General features: G+C 40.0%; 2 protein-coding genes across 6 annotated transcripts; one reads left to right on the plus strand and one right to left on the minus strand.

Moving 5' to 3' along the window:
* Nucleotides 1–759: 759 nt before the first annotated feature.
* On the plus strand, nucleotides 760–9,562 carry plp1a (proteolipid protein 1a). 5 transcript variants are annotated; one of them, XM_047353221.1, is made up of 7 exons: nucleotides 760–1,214; nucleotides 4,331–4,407; nucleotides 4,499–4,679; nucleotides 4,836–5,004; nucleotides 6,172–6,245; nucleotides 6,338–6,403; nucleotides 9,018–9,562. In XM_047353221.1, the coding sequence occupies exons 2-7, from the start codon at nucleotides 4,343–4,345 to the stop codon at nucleotides 9,180–9,182; spliced, it is 720 nt and encodes a 239-aa protein (XP_047209177.1). In that variant the 5' UTR covers nucleotides 760–1,214; nucleotides 4,331–4,342; the 3' UTR covers nucleotides 9,183–9,562. The 5 variants fall into 5 exon arrangements, with proteins under 5 accessions (XP_047209177.1, XP_047209175.1, XP_047209173.1 ...); XM_047353219.1 differs by lacking the exon at nucleotides 9,018–9,562 and adding an exon at nucleotides 6,735–8,865 and having other exon boundaries at nucleotides 4,221–4,407; XM_047353217.1 differs by having other exon boundaries at nucleotides 761–1,214; nucleotides 4,221–4,407.
* A 302-nt stretch (nucleotides 9,563–9,864) lies between these two features.
* Nucleotides 9,865–16,922, minus strand: rab9b (RAB9B, member RAS oncogene family). Its single transcript, XM_047353222.1, has 2 exons — nucleotides 16,816–16,922; nucleotides 9,865–14,226 (listed from the first exon to the last, which is right to left on the minus strand). The coding sequence occupies exon 2, from the start codon at nucleotides 14,150–14,152 to the stop codon at nucleotides 13,544–13,546; it is 609 nt and encodes a 202-aa protein (XP_047209178.1). The 5' UTR covers nucleotides 14,153–14,226; nucleotides 16,816–16,922; the 3' UTR covers nucleotides 9,865–13,543.
* Between the last annotated feature and the right edge of the window lie 1,560 nt (nucleotides 16,923–18,482).

Consider the following 18,482-nt stretch of genomic DNA (forward strand, 5'->3'; position numbering starts at 1 on the left):
TCAGGTACAATATCAGAAGCATTGAAGCTTGGCTACAGGAAAATAAATTAGGCATTGCATTTCATTTGGATTTCAAGGTCCCCGATTCTGGTGGAAGAGGGGAAAGGTAATCCATGCTTGATGTCCTATGTGAACATTCCACAGTCTGTGATGATTTGGGCGTCTGCTGTTGGTCTACTGGGTTTTATGAATACAAAGTCAGTGCAGCCCTTCATCAGGGAATTGCACCTCATACTTCCGTCTGTTGACAAGCAAGACTTAATTTTCTTACTGGACCTGGCACCTGTCCTACTGCCAAAAGTACCAGCACCTGCTTCTGTAAAGTTCTGTACATGCTCCAAGAACTAAGAAATGTATTTTTTTACTCAAGATGGCAAGAACCATAATGTTTGTTAAGACCAGGACATTTCATACTAACAAACATACATGCAGAACTCCTGGGATGGAGTGACAGGAGAAATTTTGGCAAAATAAAATGTTCTACTTTTCTGCATTAACCCCACCCAATACAAATTTCTGACCTATCACACAATAGTTGTGTCAGACATGTGTAAAAAAAAAGGTTCTGCTAAGATATGTCCAGAAGAAGCTAATTTAATTATTTTACATTTTACTTTTCTGTATTATATAATTTTTGTTGGTTTCATTTGATATTCTGCTTATTTGAGAGAACTGAATTTGGGCTTTCCATAATGTGTAAGCCCTAATCAATAAAATTAACAAAATAGACATTTTCTAATAATAAATACATACCGACTTTTTGATGATATTCCAGTTTGTTGAGATTAACGCGCAGCCACCTCATCATGACCATCATTTTGTAATAATCCCTTAAGATTTGATGACTAATTGTCTGGGGAATAAAACTTTTCCATGGGAATAAAAACCCCTGCCCACTTCGGTATTTGCATAAAATGTGCGTTGCTCCCTCCATGCAAATCAGCATTAGCAGTGACCTTACTCGATATCTGCAAGTATAAGAGGCCTGACCTCTTCATTATCCCTCGGCCTTAAGTTCATTGAAAAGCGACATTGTTTCTTTAAGGTTGCACATGCAGTCATCGTCGGCTCTGTCCATTGTTTGGGGGTGGTGGAGAGACAGAACGTGAGTTGTGAGATTGATATACGGGGGCTGAGGGCGAGAGAGGCGCACATTATTAGCGGACCAGCTGCGGTGAAGTCAACAACTCCTGAACGCTTCCTTCCAGACATGGGTAAGAAACTTCCAACCCAGCGGACTTTTTTCCTTTTCTTAACGGATTCGGTTTTATTCTAAATCAAATCTCAGTTTGATTGCGTGTGATCGCACGCTGATGTGAGAGGGACTGTGAGGGAGCGTCAGAAGTTATTAAGGTCCTGTCTGTCAGTTTAGAGGGCAGCTATCACAGCCTGATGCGCTGCTGATATTATGCGATTTATTTCATGCTTGAGATGGCAGGGCTACTTTAAGAGGAGCCTTGTCGCATTTGCTTACGGTGGCAATCTTTCTCAATTTTTAGAGTGGGAAACTAGCCACAGCTTTACGTTTTCAAACACGGATTGTTTTTTGATCCAGTGTTTTTCATGTAGATCCACAGTATGCAGCGACTCAGATTACTGCTGTTGCTCCTGTCTTAATTGGTTAATTGAAGCAAGGTGCGACGGAAAGCACGTGAGCGCCTGATTTACATCATACTTTTAGGAGCGATGTTCCTTTACTTCTTGCCTTTGTACTCCGTCTTGTTATAGGCCTACTATCTGAATGGCAGAAGTCACCGTTTGTAGGCCTATATCTCTCACCCACACAGCCAACAAAGCCAGTGTAAACATATTCAGTTAAAGAGCTATCACGTTGTTCCTCTTGCCATCTGTGTTTACTGTAACGGTACCAACCACAGTCTGTCTGCTCCCATTGTGCCCATCCGTGTGCAAAGTCACATATGTACACAAGTTGCATTGTTTGTTCAGATTTTCATCCTCCTCCAGCCCTGGCAGCACCCCAGTTTCTATCATTCTCCCCCAACCTTTCTGTCTCCCCTCTGAAGGAAGTCTGAGTGTGTGCATGTGTGTGTCTAAACCAAAGAGGTGCTTCTGGCTTTTGTTTGCTTGACATTGGTGGCCCTTGTGCTCCCACAATGCTGTGGGACAAAGACTGTTGTCTCTGCAGTCACAAAAGCATCCTCTCTCCATCTCTGCCTTGCTGTGTCTTCAGTCCCTTGTCCTCCTGCTTTTCTCACACTCTTCATTGCAGGGTGGTGAATGGAGTCAGGGTTTGGGGTGGGGTCCAGGCAGATGCATTTCCCTTGTAGCTTTGGCCCTTGGCAGCCATCTAAAAGGCACATGACAACTGTGGTGATGGCACACTTTCAATGACTGAACTTATGCTGCAACTTAATTTAAGTCAAAGTGTTGTGGACAAATTTTTACTAACTAAATTGGTGTTTGTAATATAAATTGTTACTTTACATGAGCTCGTTTGAGATTTTTTTAATAATAACTTTAAGTAAAATTATGTAATTTTACTTTGTAACAGAAGAGGAACAGTTACTCAAGCTCATGACATGAAACCATACACAACATTGAAAGGTTATAGAGATTTTAGCAATATTTTAAGAAAAGTAAAAAAAAGAAAATCCCCATTGTTTTTGTCCATGTTGCTGTATTGATGTTTGTTTAATACTAAGGGTGTGAAATAATTCTAAGGTTGCCCTTTGGCTCAGACAGAAAGATTCAAAACAGAGGCCAACCTTTGCACCGCTGGCAGCAGCACAGCTTATATTGCATATTTTTTATTTCTACAGAGTATAAAAAACTTTTGCCAGACAAGTAATGTAAAAGTTGTGCAGGTCAATTGCACCCACCTTTCATGGCTACACATTGCTAGGCATTGTCATTTTATACTTGTATACAAACCTTGCTGTATAGGTTTGTGTCGCATTGTAGTTAGGTATTTTCATGAATTATACACATAAATGGACATTAAAATACACAAATCTCACAGTTAATACAATTTAAAGTATTAGAAAAGTTTACATTACCTCCATTTTCATTTATTTAAGTTCTGATCCAAAATAAGTAATCTCCTGCTAGTAGATCTTATTTCTTGGATATCAACATACTATTTGTGAAATATTAAAATGTAGAAGACTACTTTAAATCAAAGACAGAATGTAACACTGGGTACAAATTGATGCATGGTTGGCACACAACATCCCACAGCAGAAGACTCATTCTGTACCCAAAATGAACAGCACCCAGTGGAGGCTTCTTCAGTGTTGTTGTCCAACTTGATGCCGTTTTTGTTTGCTGATTGCATCAACTCAGCAAGGTCAACTCAAGAACTGCTTTCTTTTATACTTGAAAATAAGAGTCTTGAGATGCTTTCAGCACTTACTCATAATAATTGTATAGACTTATTTTTCTGGACGAAGTTACATCCTGACAGCAATTGGATAGCAGATTTTTGGACAGACTTCACTTTGACAAGAGAAATCGTGCGACAGGATCTTGTTACACCACAAACTATTACAGTTACAATGTCACTATTTATTTATTTATTTATTGCTATTTTAATTTTAATACACAAAATTAACCAAAATAATATTATAAACACCTGGTAGATTAAAATGTTTACAAGTACTGAGCTGATATGAGTTGTTTAATAAGTTGGGCTATCTGTTGATGGAGCCAGTCTCTAGTCGCCTGCCTTACAGACATGCTGTACAGGTTGCCACCTGTAGTTTTAAAACAGTTTTTATAAGAATCATGGGTAGGGTACCTTTTAGTTTCCACACCATGACTATCCCTGTGTTTTGAGACGAGAAACCATTCCAACAGCGGAATTTGTCTCTTGTGAAGGAAAGGTATAGCAGCCACCTGAGCAGCAGTCCACAGAAACGGATGGCCCAGGGGCGGCCCTACATGACCCTATATACAGCTGGAGAAAACCACGTCACTGTCTATGACATTTTATTTAAATCCCTGTAAACAACAGGAAAGCTATGATGATTTTATGTGGTTTTTGTATAAATTGATACCTGTAACCAGACCGTGCATAGTTGCAATTACAACTGTCAAGCCATTTGGATAGTTCATTTTTGGTTTCTCTGATTCTTTGATAACCATCTCTAGATTTTTGTGCTTCTAACCCAGTTTTGTTAATTTTTTTTCTTGGGAAAACACTTAAACAGTAATGCAAAAAGTGTATACTAATTACATGGTCTTGCCTTCTTGACTAATAGGTTGCTATGACTGCTGTATGCGCTGTTTGGCCGGGGTGCCATATTGCTCACTTGTTGCCACACTGCTCTGCTTCTCTGGCATTTCCCTGTTCTGCGGTTGTGGTCACCAGGCACTCACAGAAATGGAAAGACTTATTGAGGACTATTTTGCCCGGAACCGTCAGGACTACAACACTCTTGCCTATATGTAAGCTATCTTTTATGAGATACAGTCTCCAGTTTTTATGGTATAGATTTTGCATAAGCCTTCCTTTTGTCTGTTTTTTTCACTCTTTCAGCATTCAATATTTCCAGTATGCCATTTATGGTTTGGCCTCGTTTTTCTTCCTCTACTGCATTGCGCTGCTGGCTGAGGGCTTCTACACCACAAGCGCTGCCAAGCAAACCTTCGGAGAGTTCAGGAGCACCATGTGTGGCCGATGCCTCAGCTCCTCGGTGAGCAGGACCAGAGTGGGACAAGTAAAAGGGAATGGGGAGATTGGTTAGAAGTAACACTTAAATGACTTCCTGTGGGTGTTGAAGATCTTTTAGGCTCACAGGAATATTTTAGGAGACTGAAAATAACCATTACAGATTACTTTTGTGCACTACTTAATGTATAATGTCCCTTTACAGTTTATAGTGATGACGTACGTTCTTGCTGTGCTGTGGCTGCTGGTGTTTGCCTTCTCGGCCTTGCCGGTCTACTTCTTCTACAACATGGGTGCAACTTGCCGCACTATTGACCTTCTTACTGAGACCCCAGCAAGTATCAACCAGCTCTGTGTTGATGCAAGGCAATACGGTAACAATCCATGTTTTGGCAGCCTTACACAATTAGAATTTTTAGATCTAATCACCAAACTCCAAATCAAAATACTAGTGAAGCGGCCCTGAATAACCAGCATTTGATATGACGCATAGTAGGCCGTTGTCCAATAGTGTGATCATTTAAAAACTGAAATTCTCCCAATGTTCAGAGGATGAGCATTATCATATTTTAAAAGACCACAGCAGGTAATGAGGTTTGCAAGTAAAATAATATGGATAGAAATTCTGATCACATAAAAACAAATGTTAAGGTAAAAAAATCATATTTTTTGCCATTGCTTAGAAATTTCAGTAGTTGAAATGTCCAATTTCTAAGCTGGAAAAAAATGGAAAGTTAAATGGTAAAGCTGGAATTCCATGTATGAAATTTTGGTGGTTTCTCACCAACCCCTATCTCAACATTCAGTATGTCTGCCTCAACTTCGTTTTTTTTTTTACTTCAGCTATAGCTAGGTATTAGCCCATCTGAGAGTTTGTATGTCATTAAATCTTTCACACACACAGTACTATATATACACTGTCATTTAATGTATGTTGCTGGAGTGTTTAAAAAATAGAAAATTCTGAGAAATACTGTTTTGATTGTGTTAGCCATCATCTTGTATTGCTAATAGTAGTTAGCCTAATTACTGAGCTTGTTTTCCAATCTCCATGGTTTTTGGCTTGGAACTGGAGCATGGTTGAGTTCAGTGTGTTATAATTCCCAGATACAAGGTAGGATTTCAAATGGAAATGGAAATCAGCATAAATGAACCACCAGCCCTTATGTCAGTCGCAAACGAAACGGCTCTTAGAGCCGACTGTTTGAGGTGAACGACAGGAGCCAGCTACTAATTGGGAACTGTTTTGATTCCCGCTTCTCTCTCTCACTTTGTTTTCCTTTGAATTAGCAGGTTATTGGTCAATATGTGTGTCCTCGTCTCTCCATTACACAGGGGCAGCGGTTATATACACTCGTTGACTATTTGCCAAAGGGTGTGGCTAGCGCTGCAACACTGCAATTAATGGTGTCTGTTTAATGTTGCTGTTTAGAATGGTGCACAGTGTTAATATTCGTTGACGGTAAGAACAATACTGTTAATGGTTATGTTTGTATCCATTTATTTAGATCAGAACTAAAATAAGTTATGTTTCCCCTCAGGGCTCTTGCCATGGAGTGCGGTACCAGGAAAAGCTTGTGGTATGACCCTGTCCAATGTTTGCAAAACCAGAGAGGTAAGAATTCAAGTTCTGGTACATGTTGCATTTTATCATTGGCCTGACAGAATGTGAAAAAAAACAAAAACATTCTGATCTCCTCCTATTAGTATTGGATGACCTATAACCTGTACATTGCTGCCTTTGCCGGTGCGGGCATCACTCTCTTGGCTCTGGTGAGTGTTGAAGCTGATGGGAAGTTAGGGGTACAACAACCATGCTGTGGCTCATGTGACTGTAGGAGGCGAGGCATCTTAGGCCTCCATGACTGATGACTCTTGTACTATTGCTCTCTGTTCCTCTTTGTCAGCTGACTCAGCCAGCATAATAAAGCTGTAATGTCTGGTGGTGTTCCAGCCAGGCACGCAACCATTATACTTGCAGGCTCCATTACAGAAACTGTTATATCAAGCTAAAACTATTAGCACCATCATGTTTTGTTCTTATGTTTTTTGATATCCAGAATTCTGTTGGTCTTTTCATCTTTTTTTTCTTTTCTTTCTATAGCTGACCTATACAGTGTCAAGCACCTATAACTTTGCGGTTCTGCGGTATCTTGGGAGAAAGGGCATAGGTCCAAGGTGTTAGGCACCCGGCTTCCTGTCCATTCTGTCACCACTTTGACATCTACAATGGGATCTGAAGGGGACTTCAACACCTCTGTCCTTTCACTTCACCTGTACAGAACTAGAACTGCCTGTGTTCATGGACATAAAAAAAAACTTTTTTCTTTTTTTATAGGAATTTCTTTTGTTTTCTCTCGTTTTAATTGATGTCATTTTACTTGTCAGATCACCCCAATGTTTATTTCTGCCACCAATTGCAGTCAAACATATCACAGTACTAATGAACTAAAACATAGGCATTAGAAAAACCATGTAGCAGCACACAGCTGCTGAGCAGAACAAGGGATTAAGTTACTATGGCCACCACGCCTCACATCTGGTTGCCATGGGAGCAGACAAACACGCATTGCAGTGTCACGCTGACCGTGGGACTTTTCTCACGGGCCGGAGAAAAACCAGCAACAATGGAGTTGTGCCAGTTCGAAAAGCTAGCCAATAAGAAGCCTCTTTTAAGGGCCACCTGCACTGCGAGTCTCTGCCAGAGGGGTTGAATTATGTGTTAAAGGAGAGGGCTCTCTGGACAAAGAGAGGGTTAGACCTCTGCGAAACCTCAATGCCGTGCTGCAGCCTCGCCTCACATAATGGAAAAGATGGCTTCAGAGTGAAGGAATTTCAGATTCAGTATTTTTTAGGTATAGTGAGGTCTGTAAATCTTTCTCATTGTGGGATGACAATAGCACTAGGTGCTAAATTATAAAGAAACGTCTTGATATATCAAAAACACAGCTGAGGTGTTCCTGCTTTTTTGGTGTGATTGAGGTATTTTAAGGCAAAATAACTGCTTTGTTTAATTCGTTAGGAATTTTGTTGTAGTTATTGTATAACACAAACTAAATTGTACCTGAATTTACTAATACATTTGCATTGGGGTCAGAAGTTTACATACACGTATCTACATCATGTCAAATTTTGGGCCGTTTTCTTTTTCAGGGTGGAGGAATAATATGTTTGTATTTTTCCCTAACATTTGGTCTGATCTTTGGCAAGCTGCAGAGAATCCAGATACATTCATTGCCATCAACAAGGTTCTGGCATAAGTCTAGTTTGATATTTAACCACACTTGTTTTAAATAATATTTAAAATTGCTTGGTTTCCTGACATGGGGCATGGGGCTGACTTTAAAGCATTGTCCATAAATTTAAAATAGTGTTGAGGTCAGGGTTATTCCAGAAGCTTGAGATCAGCCTACTTTATCCATTCCAATACCAGTTGCATTGTATGTGTGAGACCATTGTCTGGTTGGGACACCATACTCAAGTTTCAGTCATCTGACCCAAACTGTGGTTCTCAGATTAAATTAATATGGGTTTTGAAAAACAAGGTAGGAACCACCATAGCTTAAGCCAAACTAGTTTAGATCTGTGTTTGGGACCATATCTCTTGTTCTTATGGTGGAATAAATTAATGCAAACAAACAATTGTTTTGATTGTCTAAGAGCTCAACCCTGTTGGAGGTTTAAGGATGAGGCTTATAAGGTATGTCTGTGAGAGGACACCAACTAATTTAAATGAGCTCTACCATTCCTGTAAAGAGCAGTCGAAACATCTAGCCAAAAATATGCCAGAACCTTGATGGCTACAAGCATTGTTAGGTTTCTTTGTAATTTGTTTGGTGACATTTATCATAATATCAGTGGGGGGTATGTATATATTGAGCTTGTATTTATAATTTTGAGAATTAGTGGATTTGAGAAAATCCACAATAATTTCTAACTGTGCACCCAGTACCTTTTCACATTAACCAAAGTTATATATTGCATCATCACCCTATCCCAATAAAGAATGATTCAAATGAATCATTACCGGCCTAAAATGAAAACATTCTTGTCGATGTTGAGTGCATGCAACTTCTGACACGGGGAAAAAACTGTTTCTGCAGACCATTTTTATTGATGAAACCTTCCTTAGCTGTTTTATTTGTAGGGTGGAAGCTCACTGGTAGATGTTTTATTTTCTTTCTTTCCTTGTGTTGGTAATGTACTGTTGGAAAATAAATCGAACATTTAAAGAGTTTGAGCACACTGCCTTTAAAAAAAAACAAATATGGGGTCTGTAAAATTGCAATGCCTGTTTTACTCGTTCTCAAACCCTGGCTTCTGGCCAGAAGCAGGGGGTCAGGGTGTTTTGTATAGTGTTTTGTACTCTATCTCATTGTGTCCACAGGTGCATTGTTGCCTTCACTTGGCTGTGTACCAAGTGTATGTGAAGATGGTAAAGCACAGAACGAAAGAGGAGAGGAGAGGCTATGACCTTTATAGAAGGATGCAGAGGGACAGAGGAGGGACACTGTGCTCTCCGTACTCTGCAGACACATTTGACATCTCCTGACAGCGCTGAAGTTCTGCTGCAGGAGCTGCCCCTTACTGCTGTCACAATTACTCATCAGATAACCCTACGGTGTATATTGTTTCAGTTTTATAGCGTTGCTTAAGTTGACTTGCTTTATTTCTTCTTTTTTTTTTAGATTATGAAATACTTTCCACTGCAACTTAAGTTGTAAATTGGTACAAATAGTTTTAGATTTTTTTTTTTTTTTAATCTGGGCATAATTCTTGTTTTGTGTTTTTCTAGGTGATTCTCAGTTATTTAAGAATGAGATTAGAAAACATTTGTCAATGCCCAGATCTGGCTTCAGTGTGCAGTGCATGCTTGATATCCTTTATTGAAGGGTAAATAAAAATGCAATAAATGTTTGATCTCTATATTAATGAAGAGGAACACTGTTCCAAGGACAACACATTTTTTTGTTGTCGGGGAGACACTGGGTGGCATCATGAAACTCAGAAGGTAGATTGGGGACGTAAAATTTTACAATGATGCTTTTATGCAAGATCTTGATATTTAGTAACAAACTATGCAGCAATAACTGAGTAAGCGATTAAGTGACCACAGGTAGGAAGAACTGATGTGATCTACACCAAGTGATAAAATGTAGGAACTTTTGTTTCAGAACGTAAAGGAAGGAAATTAAATGTTCACGGTATAAAAATGCAGACATCAGAATCGCCACTTGATATGATGTATGTTTTATTTGTAGCCAAACACTGGAGAGCATTCTCCAGTGTTCCCATTGGTAGTGCAAAGAAGAAGAAGGGAAGCTGTCCATTAGATCACCACATAATCAACATGTACAGATGTTTCTGCACAGCTTCAGTACTGGAAGTAAAATAAACTTTTTTAAATAAACATTTTAAATTTGTAAATATAGGTTAGAAATTGCAGCTTTACCAAAAAAAAAAAAAACAGTATGGAAATGTTTACATTCATAAATATTACAGAAACACTGGGGGAAAAAAAACTGCAATTAGAAGTAGCCAGTAGCACAGCAAAGGCTTATAGGAGCAGGATTCACAGATAAGTTTGATTTCAGGTTAAAAGAAAACATGCCAGGCTTCATTATACAATCTGGATGAAACTGAAGCAGCAGTGTAACACAATATCAAGTTAAATCACACAAAAACATCAACACTGACCACTGTTAGCCCTCATTTTAACAGTTAATGTAGTCTTTACTGTGACCATTTCAGCTCACAGTAAAGATTTTTTAAAACATAATTGGGTCAATTTTCCCCTTCGTCAATTTGTAGCCAAGTGTTGCCTTGTTGCACTTAACCAGTGTCTCATTTTATTTCTCTTGGTAATTACTTGCGCATTGTTAGGAATTATGAAGATAATTGCAAACAAGTTCAAATGTATAATTTAAATATAAAGTATTTTAATTGGTTGCAGTTCTGATCCTTTTTTGACTTTATACTTCTGATTTTAGAGTCGCAAAACCACATTTCCTTACAGTAGACTTATCAGAAGATTGCAAGTCTGGAATGATTCCAAGTTGGGTATTAATGGAGGCATGGTTGGTATAAAAGGTCCTGTGGCAGATGTGTCTTTTTCATATCAACATCCACGTATTAAAAAAAGAAAAACTACAGCCGTACAAATTGACAAAGGTGAAATGACCCAACAAACCACTCACTATCTACCTACAGCTTGGGTAATATAACAGTACCTCAATTCAGTTCACTTTCACAGTGAAGTTCTTGTAATCACTAATAGCCCAAAAAAACATGTTTAAAATTGTAATCTTCAGAGGTAAAAAAAAAATCATCTCAGGCTGTGACACAAATAAATTGTAACAAAAAAGGGAGGTAAGAGCACATAGGACTATATAGTAAAAACAAAAAAACATTTTATTTGAAACATTTTAAAGGAAAATACTATAAATGACAGTTCAGTTTAGGTTAGTTTTGCCTGTAACATCGTCATACCATACGTAAAAATGAAAAAAGCCTCCTGGCCACCAGCACTAAGAACACAAAGGGAAGTGTACCTGCGGTTAGCGTCAGGTATGTAAATACAATGAGGGAGGTAAACAATGTTTCTAAATACTTTATAAGTTTTTGCTAAATACTGTAAAAATGAAAAGGTGATGTATCTTCGTACTGGAAGTAATGACGGTGCTCTTGCTACTTCACAGTCATCCGAGAACTTCAATACCCACACTGTCAGTGATGCACAGGAGACCCTCAGGCGAGGGAAAGCTAGAAGAATGTCAAGGCCAACAGGATTATAAGGAGGCCGTTGATAATTAGAGCTCTCAACTTATCAAGGTAGAGGTATTTAACTTTGCATGATCAAACACTGAAGTATGATGTCCTTTTTGGATAGAAATAAAAAAAAAGCAGGGGGGTGAAATAAGTACTACAGGGGTATACAGTAATAATTTTTCACCTGGCCTCAACATAGAGCAGAGGCAAACGAAAGATTAGCATGTAACCAATGCTTACCGGCCCAGCCATAAACCTTACGATCAACATTCCCTTTCTAGTGCGTGCAAACATGTCCTTTCCCTTTAATAGTTGAAATTTATCATACCACAAATTATCCACTAAGGCTCCGTATTTGTTTGAACCGCAGTACTCTAATGGTCTGTGTGCAGAAAATACTTTAGCTTATAACTAAACAATACAATATCATAGTACTTTTTAAACCCCAGAATATCATCATTAGACATGGGCTGGTATAAGATTCTGACTGTATGATAACTTCGAGTAGAAATCACAGTTTCTCTGTATTTACACAAAGATTTAAAACAAACGTGTTACATGATCAAATTTCTTTTATTCACAACAGCCCACCAGCCAGCTTCTAGCTTCCCAACAGCAGTTTCAAAAAAAACAGCGTCACCCAATTAAAGGCGAAGGGGGGCGCTCCTTCCACACTTTGACTGTCCGTGTTTCATGCGACCTGAAATATTTCCAAACATCCGGATTGGTCTTTTCCGCAAGTGTATAAGAAACATAACATTCTTTTAGCAAGCTGACCAGCAGTGCACAGCAACATGTGAAGGAGGGGCAGAGCTGTATTTCCCAAAGCTAAATACAGCCAGCAAAAAGTATGGCTATTCGGTCACTTTCTATATCATCCTAATAAAAGAACTTTAGACCGTAGGAACGGTGAACTTTTAAGCCATAACTTTGTAAAACCTTCACACAGGCCCTAATCAGTACAAGGTCAGACAATCAAGCAACTCCATATAGTTTGAGATTTTCATGGTAAGATGGCTGCTCATGGACACAAAAAAGAGTAACATGATGTAACTGTCCTAGCTTGCTAACAGGTTCTTCGCTTTCCAACTATCATTTTAAAATGGCACCACTTTAATAAAAATGATGGTCAGCTGGGAATATTTTCAAAACCACTGTGTTGGTATTTTCTGTAAGAATAAGACAAAATATTTTTGCCTACTTTTAGTCGGCTGGCCAAAAGTGCTAAGCAACAAATCTCTTAAGGAATCAGTGCTTCTTTGTTCTCTTTGTGTCTCTGCTCTGTTCTCTCAAACCCCCAGTCGGTCGTGGCAGATGGTCGCTCACACTGAGCCTGGTTCTGCTGGAGGTTTCTTCCTGTTAAAAGGGAGTTTTTCCTTTCCACTGTCGCTACATGCATGCTCAGTATGAGGGATTGCTGCAAAGTCAACGCCAGTGACTGTCCACTGTCTCTACATGCTGTCGAGGAGGAGGGAATACTGCAAGTTGCTGACTGGACTTAGATAGAAAAACTTTTTATCCAATTTGAATAAATAACTAACTGACTGATTGCACTGTTCAATAGTTAGGATTAATTGGAATGTATGTACCTGACTGTTGTGAAGTGCCTTGAGACAACATGTGTTGTGAATTGGCGCTATATAAATAAAACTGAATTGAATTGAATGAAACCACATGAATGTTGTGACAGAAAGTCTTTGTGGTTTTTGAATCCCTTTAAGTTGAACTTGATCCTAATAACAAACCCTTGCCTAATCACTTCAAGGTCAGAAAAAAGAGCAGCTCTATATTTCTGTGTGTTTGTGATAGAACTGACACTTTGACCATTATATGATATACTAAAAGAAAATGCTTTGTTCCAGTATTGGTTACTAAACCTCACGTATAAGCAGCAAAAGATGTACCGGTAATGTAAGCAGACAAAGCAGAAAAGAAGAGCGCACCTGTCACAGAATGCCTGTACCTTCAGAAGAGCTACAATTCGGCTCATAAGACAGCAGCTGAAATCCCTGACACCAGCCTCCTCACAGAAGCTGCATCTCCTGCTTTGTATCCTTACTGGATACTGTACCTTAAACCTACAGTAAACCCGTTGTCTGAACTAACAGGCAAGTTTCAGCATGACAGTTTAGTACCCCTGCACTATCAGCAACATGACCCACGAGAGGTTTGACGGTTGCCATGAAGATCAATAGTGCTGCCCAGTAGCGCATGACCGATCTGGTCCTCAGCAGCCAGGACCACCCTGACAGCTGCCTCGAACGCAGCTGTGACATTAGTGTCGTCTTTAGCACTGGTCTCAAAGTAAGGGCAGCAGCCGTTCTCCTCACACCACGCCCGCGCTTCGTCCTCCCCAACCTCCCTCTGCTCCATGTCGACCTTATTGCCCAGCACCACAAAAGGGAAGCGCTCTGGGTCTTTAACATCAGAGTAGAACATAAACTCTTTCTTCCAGCAGCTGAGGTTTAGGAAGCTCTGCAAGTCGTTGACAGCGAAAGTGAGCAGGCAGCAGTCTGCGCCCCGGTAGAATGGGGTGCGTAGGGACTTAAAGCGCTCCTGACCTGCTGTGTCCCAGATCTGAAGGGTGACCAGGCGCCCGTCCACCTCCAAGTCTCGGTTAAGGAACTCGACGCCAATGGTGTGAAATGACTGTGAGTCAAAGCGGTCCGTGACGTAGCGGTTCATCAAAGAGGACTTGCCAACTCCACCATCTCCCAGCAGGATCACCTTCAGAAGCACGTTATTCCTACTCATCGTGTTTCCTCCCACCCAGTTAGGCCTCTCTGGTGGGTTTCAGGCCTCCACGATGGGTGGAGGATCAGTGTCAACTTAACCAAGAGAGAAAGAAGAGCAAGAAGTAATCAATCAACATATTCAAATCAGTCTTAGGCAATAAAATGTGAAGCTACAAAAGGCTCAAAACTCACAAATGAAGGAACGTGTGTAATTGAAGATAATAGGAAATGTGTATTCTAATCCCTTCTGGTGATCTGAGTGTGTAAAACTATTTTACAAAGCTTTCGCACTACATAGGGACCAAATATTTATATTTAAACAAGACATTTCCAGCTTCAGTCTCACATATAATGATGTTCCTCACAGTGAAAAAGCATCCTGTGCTTACAAATCATTAAACATGCTTGCACAACTCAAAGTGCATGGATCAGATTACATTCGTGCACAAATCAGCAGGCAACAGATCCTCAAACGCCTGCTGTGATTCTGTGTTGATGGAAGTCATGTTATCTGGATAATTATCAGATTCAGGTAATATTTCCTCTCTCCGATTAAACTAAATGGGTAAGAGCTTTCTCAGGAATAACTCACCACCTCTATTATGACACGTAATAACTTCATAATACATATAGTTAATCTCATTTGCATCCGCCGTGAAAATGTTACGGTCTCGGCAATGACATTTTAAACAAAGAGCTTCAAAGAAACAGATTATATTTCCTTTGGAGTTGCACTCATGACTGAATTGGATCTTATCTTTAATCACCAGTTTACACTCTTCAAATAGCCAAATATCTAGTCCATTTTAATGTTTAAATACATAGTGTAAGGGCACGGGGTAATAAGGGCTTCATTTTATTTATTTTCGTCATCCTGGAGGCGCTACTTTATACATAAAATATGTATTAGGTCTTTGTTTGCCCTTTATTTTGTGACATTTAATAAATGCCAAAATATACTGTTAAATAAATAAACTAAATTAGAACTGCTTTTAATTTTTCCTGCCTCAAGTGGAGGAGTTTAAGTATCTCGGGGTCTTGTTCACGAGTGAGGGAAGAATGGAGCGGGAGATCGACAGACGGATCGGTGCAGCTGCCACAGTAATGGGGGCGCTGTGCCGGTCCATTGTGGTGAAGAGAGAGCTGAGCCGAAAAGCAAAGCTCTCAATTTACTGGTCGGTCTACGTTCCTACCCTCACCTATGACCATGAACTTTGGGTCATGACCGAAAGAACGAGATCACGGATACAAGCGGCTGAAATGAGCTTCCTCCGTAGGTTGGCCGGGCACTCCCTTAGAGATAGGGTGAGGAGCTCGGCCATCCGGGAGGGGCTCAGAGTAGAGCCGCTGCTCCTCCACATCGAGAGGAGCCAGTCGAGGTGGCTCGGGCATCTATACCGGATGCCTCCTGGACGCCTTCCTCGGGAGGTGTTCCAGGCACGTCCCACCGGGAGGAGGCCCAGGGGACGGCCCAGGACACGCTGGAGGGACTATGTCTCTCGGCTGGCCTGGGAACGCCTTGGGCTCCCCCTGGAGGAGCTGGAGGAGGTGTCTGGAGAGAGGGACGTCTGGGCGTCTCTGCTGAGTATGCTGCCCCCGCGACCCGGTCCTGGATAAGCGGAAGACGACGAACGAACGAACAAACCACTTACTGAGAACAAAACAGTTTGTCTGGTCTTCATGTGTGAATCATGGCTACAATAATAAATCAATTAACTAAAATAAGTAAAAGCGACATAATTAAACTGAGGAAAACTGCTCATTTAAAATACTAAATTCTTCAAGAAATATAAATATTTAGAAAGACAGCCATGCTTAGGTTCCTGCACACATTTGTAACTCGTGTTGCGCACATTTGTGACACTTTTGACACTATTTTACCCTATATTAAAAAAAAAATAATAATAATAATCTGAGAAATCTTTAGAGCTGCCACTGTGGGTTTGACACTTCTGACTGTTTCACGTTCAGAGTAGAAGAAAAAAAAGAACACTAAACACATCTGCATTTAACCTGACGTGAAACTTTCTGGGGAAACAACCCAACATGACAGATGTGCAATGGTTAACTAGTTTCAGATTGACAGGGGTGAGGGACCGAGATGTCTGCAGCCTGGTTTCATACAGTGTCTGCTTACAAAGGAACAGCAGCTTTAAAGTCAGCATTTAACCATTTTACTGTGGAAAATGAGCAGGCTTCGGGCACTGAGTTGGACATAAAAACATCGCTTTAGACAGGCCAAGGTGAGCCGCTGTATCAACAGAAGCGAAACCCTGACTGATGACAGATTAATTGCGCAAGCCTCAAACAAACATATTTGACATGTTGAAGCTTGTCCATTTTGACTCAAGGCACCAAAAACTCCGGCTGGACTCTCTTTAGTCGACGGTATCAGTACAACTGTTCAGAAAAGCAGAAGTTAACAAGGAACCGAAACGAGCAGCTGACTTTAACACCCCGCTCAGCCTCGGGACAAAGATGCGGAGAGTAACGGTCGGGAAGCTAAACGGCTAACCTGGCGGCTTGTTGACAAGCTGCTGGTCAGGCTAACCGTTAGCTTTACTGTGTAACCAACTCACAACTATGTTAAAGAAACCTTTAGCGGAACACACACAAAATGTGGCATTGCTGTGATGATTGAAGAGTTGAACGCATGAACCGCACCTACGCTTTATCACTCACCTTATTTTTGATAAACAACACTTCGAGGTCTGCTCTGCTGCCCTGCAGCTGACCGAGACTCAGTGTCGTGACGTGCCGGGTGGCGTTAAAGAGCCGTGGGAACCGGGGTCCTAGAGCCCACCTACTTTCTAAACATTTGTTTATTAATATAATATAATATAATATAATATAATATAATATAATATAATATAATATAATATAATATATAATATAATATAAGGTTGCTAATTTTGTTCTATCAACTTTAAATATTATTTTGTTATCTAAAAATTGACAAAGAAGTCATGGAGTTCCAAAATCTATTTTTAAAACAGCTTTAACAAAATATATATAAATTTATTCGTGATATATTTTTCATGGAAACGTGTCACTATTAACTGGAAATTCATAATGAATTAAAAGATTTAAATTTACACTATCATTTACACTATTGTTTACAGATTGTATGAGGCCATATGCTAAAATTCAGCATACAGCCTCCCTCCTTCCCAACCCCATAGAGTTGGGTATTTTATTTCTTTGTTTACAAGCAAAATAAAAAAAAATTATGTTTTTCAGTTCAGTGTATTTATATAGTGTCAGTTCACAAAAATTGTTTATTAAATTAATTGTTGTTGTAACTCATATTATTCAGGTTTCTTCAAAGAGCCGTTGTAGATGCTGATGGCCTTCCTTTTATGAAGAATCCTTATTTGCACAATGACCTCCAGAGGTGCCAGCCTTCTTTATCAGCTTGTTGAGCTTTTTTAAGTCTCTGGCTCTGATGCTGCTACCCCAGCAGATGATGGCAGAAAAGATCAACGAGGTATTTATGCTCCTCCACTTCTTCTACCATGATGGAAATAGTGTCTGACCTATTTTTGATTCTCTTAAAATCTACAATCATCTTCTTTGTTTTATTCACGTTCAAGATGAGATGATTGTTTCCACACCATGTCACAAAGCGGTCCATCAGCTCCCTGTACTCATCTTCTTGTCCATCTCTGATCCACCCCACGACTGCAAAATCATCCGAGTATTTCTGCAGATGACAGGAGTCTTTCTTGTACTGGAAGTCTGAGGTGTACAGAGTGAAAAGGAATGGTGAGAGTACAGTTCCTTGTGGTGCTCCTGTGCTGCTGACTACCTGGTTAGACTCACAACCCTTCAGTATCACAAACTGTGGTCTGTTTGTCAGGTAGTCTTTGATCCAGGAGATTGTTGAGGCCTCCACCTGAGTCTTCTGGAGTTTCTGACAAAGCAAATCAGTTCGTATTGTGTTAAATGCACTGGAGAAATCAAAGAACATGATCCTCACAGTGCTGCTGGCTTTGTCCAGATGATAGTGGGTTTGTTGAAGCAGGTGTATGATGACATCTTCAGCTCCAACTCCACAGTGATAAGCAAACTGAAGGGGGTCCTGATAGTTTATTATTTGCTTACTCAGGTGGGCCAACAGGAATTTCTCTAGGACCTTCATAATGTGGGATGTCAGGGAAACAGGTCCATTGAGGACTGGTTAAATGCTCCCCTTAAATATAAGGCCTCCTGGAAGATAGGTTAGACGTCTAATTGTTTTGACATGACTTTTGCTGATTGGAGACTTATTTGTAAGAAAAGTCTCTAAAATGAAATATCTTTTCTGTGAATCAAGCTTGATGTGATGACATTCTCACTGTGATCTCACT

Source organism: Girardinichthys multiradiatus, chromosome 23 (assembly GCF_021462225.1).
Source record: "Girardinichthys multiradiatus isolate DD_20200921_A chromosome 23, DD_fGirMul_XY1, whole genome shotgun sequence".
Lineage (NCBI taxonomy): Eukaryota > Metazoa > Chordata > Actinopteri > Cyprinodontiformes > Goodeidae > Girardinichthys > Girardinichthys multiradiatus.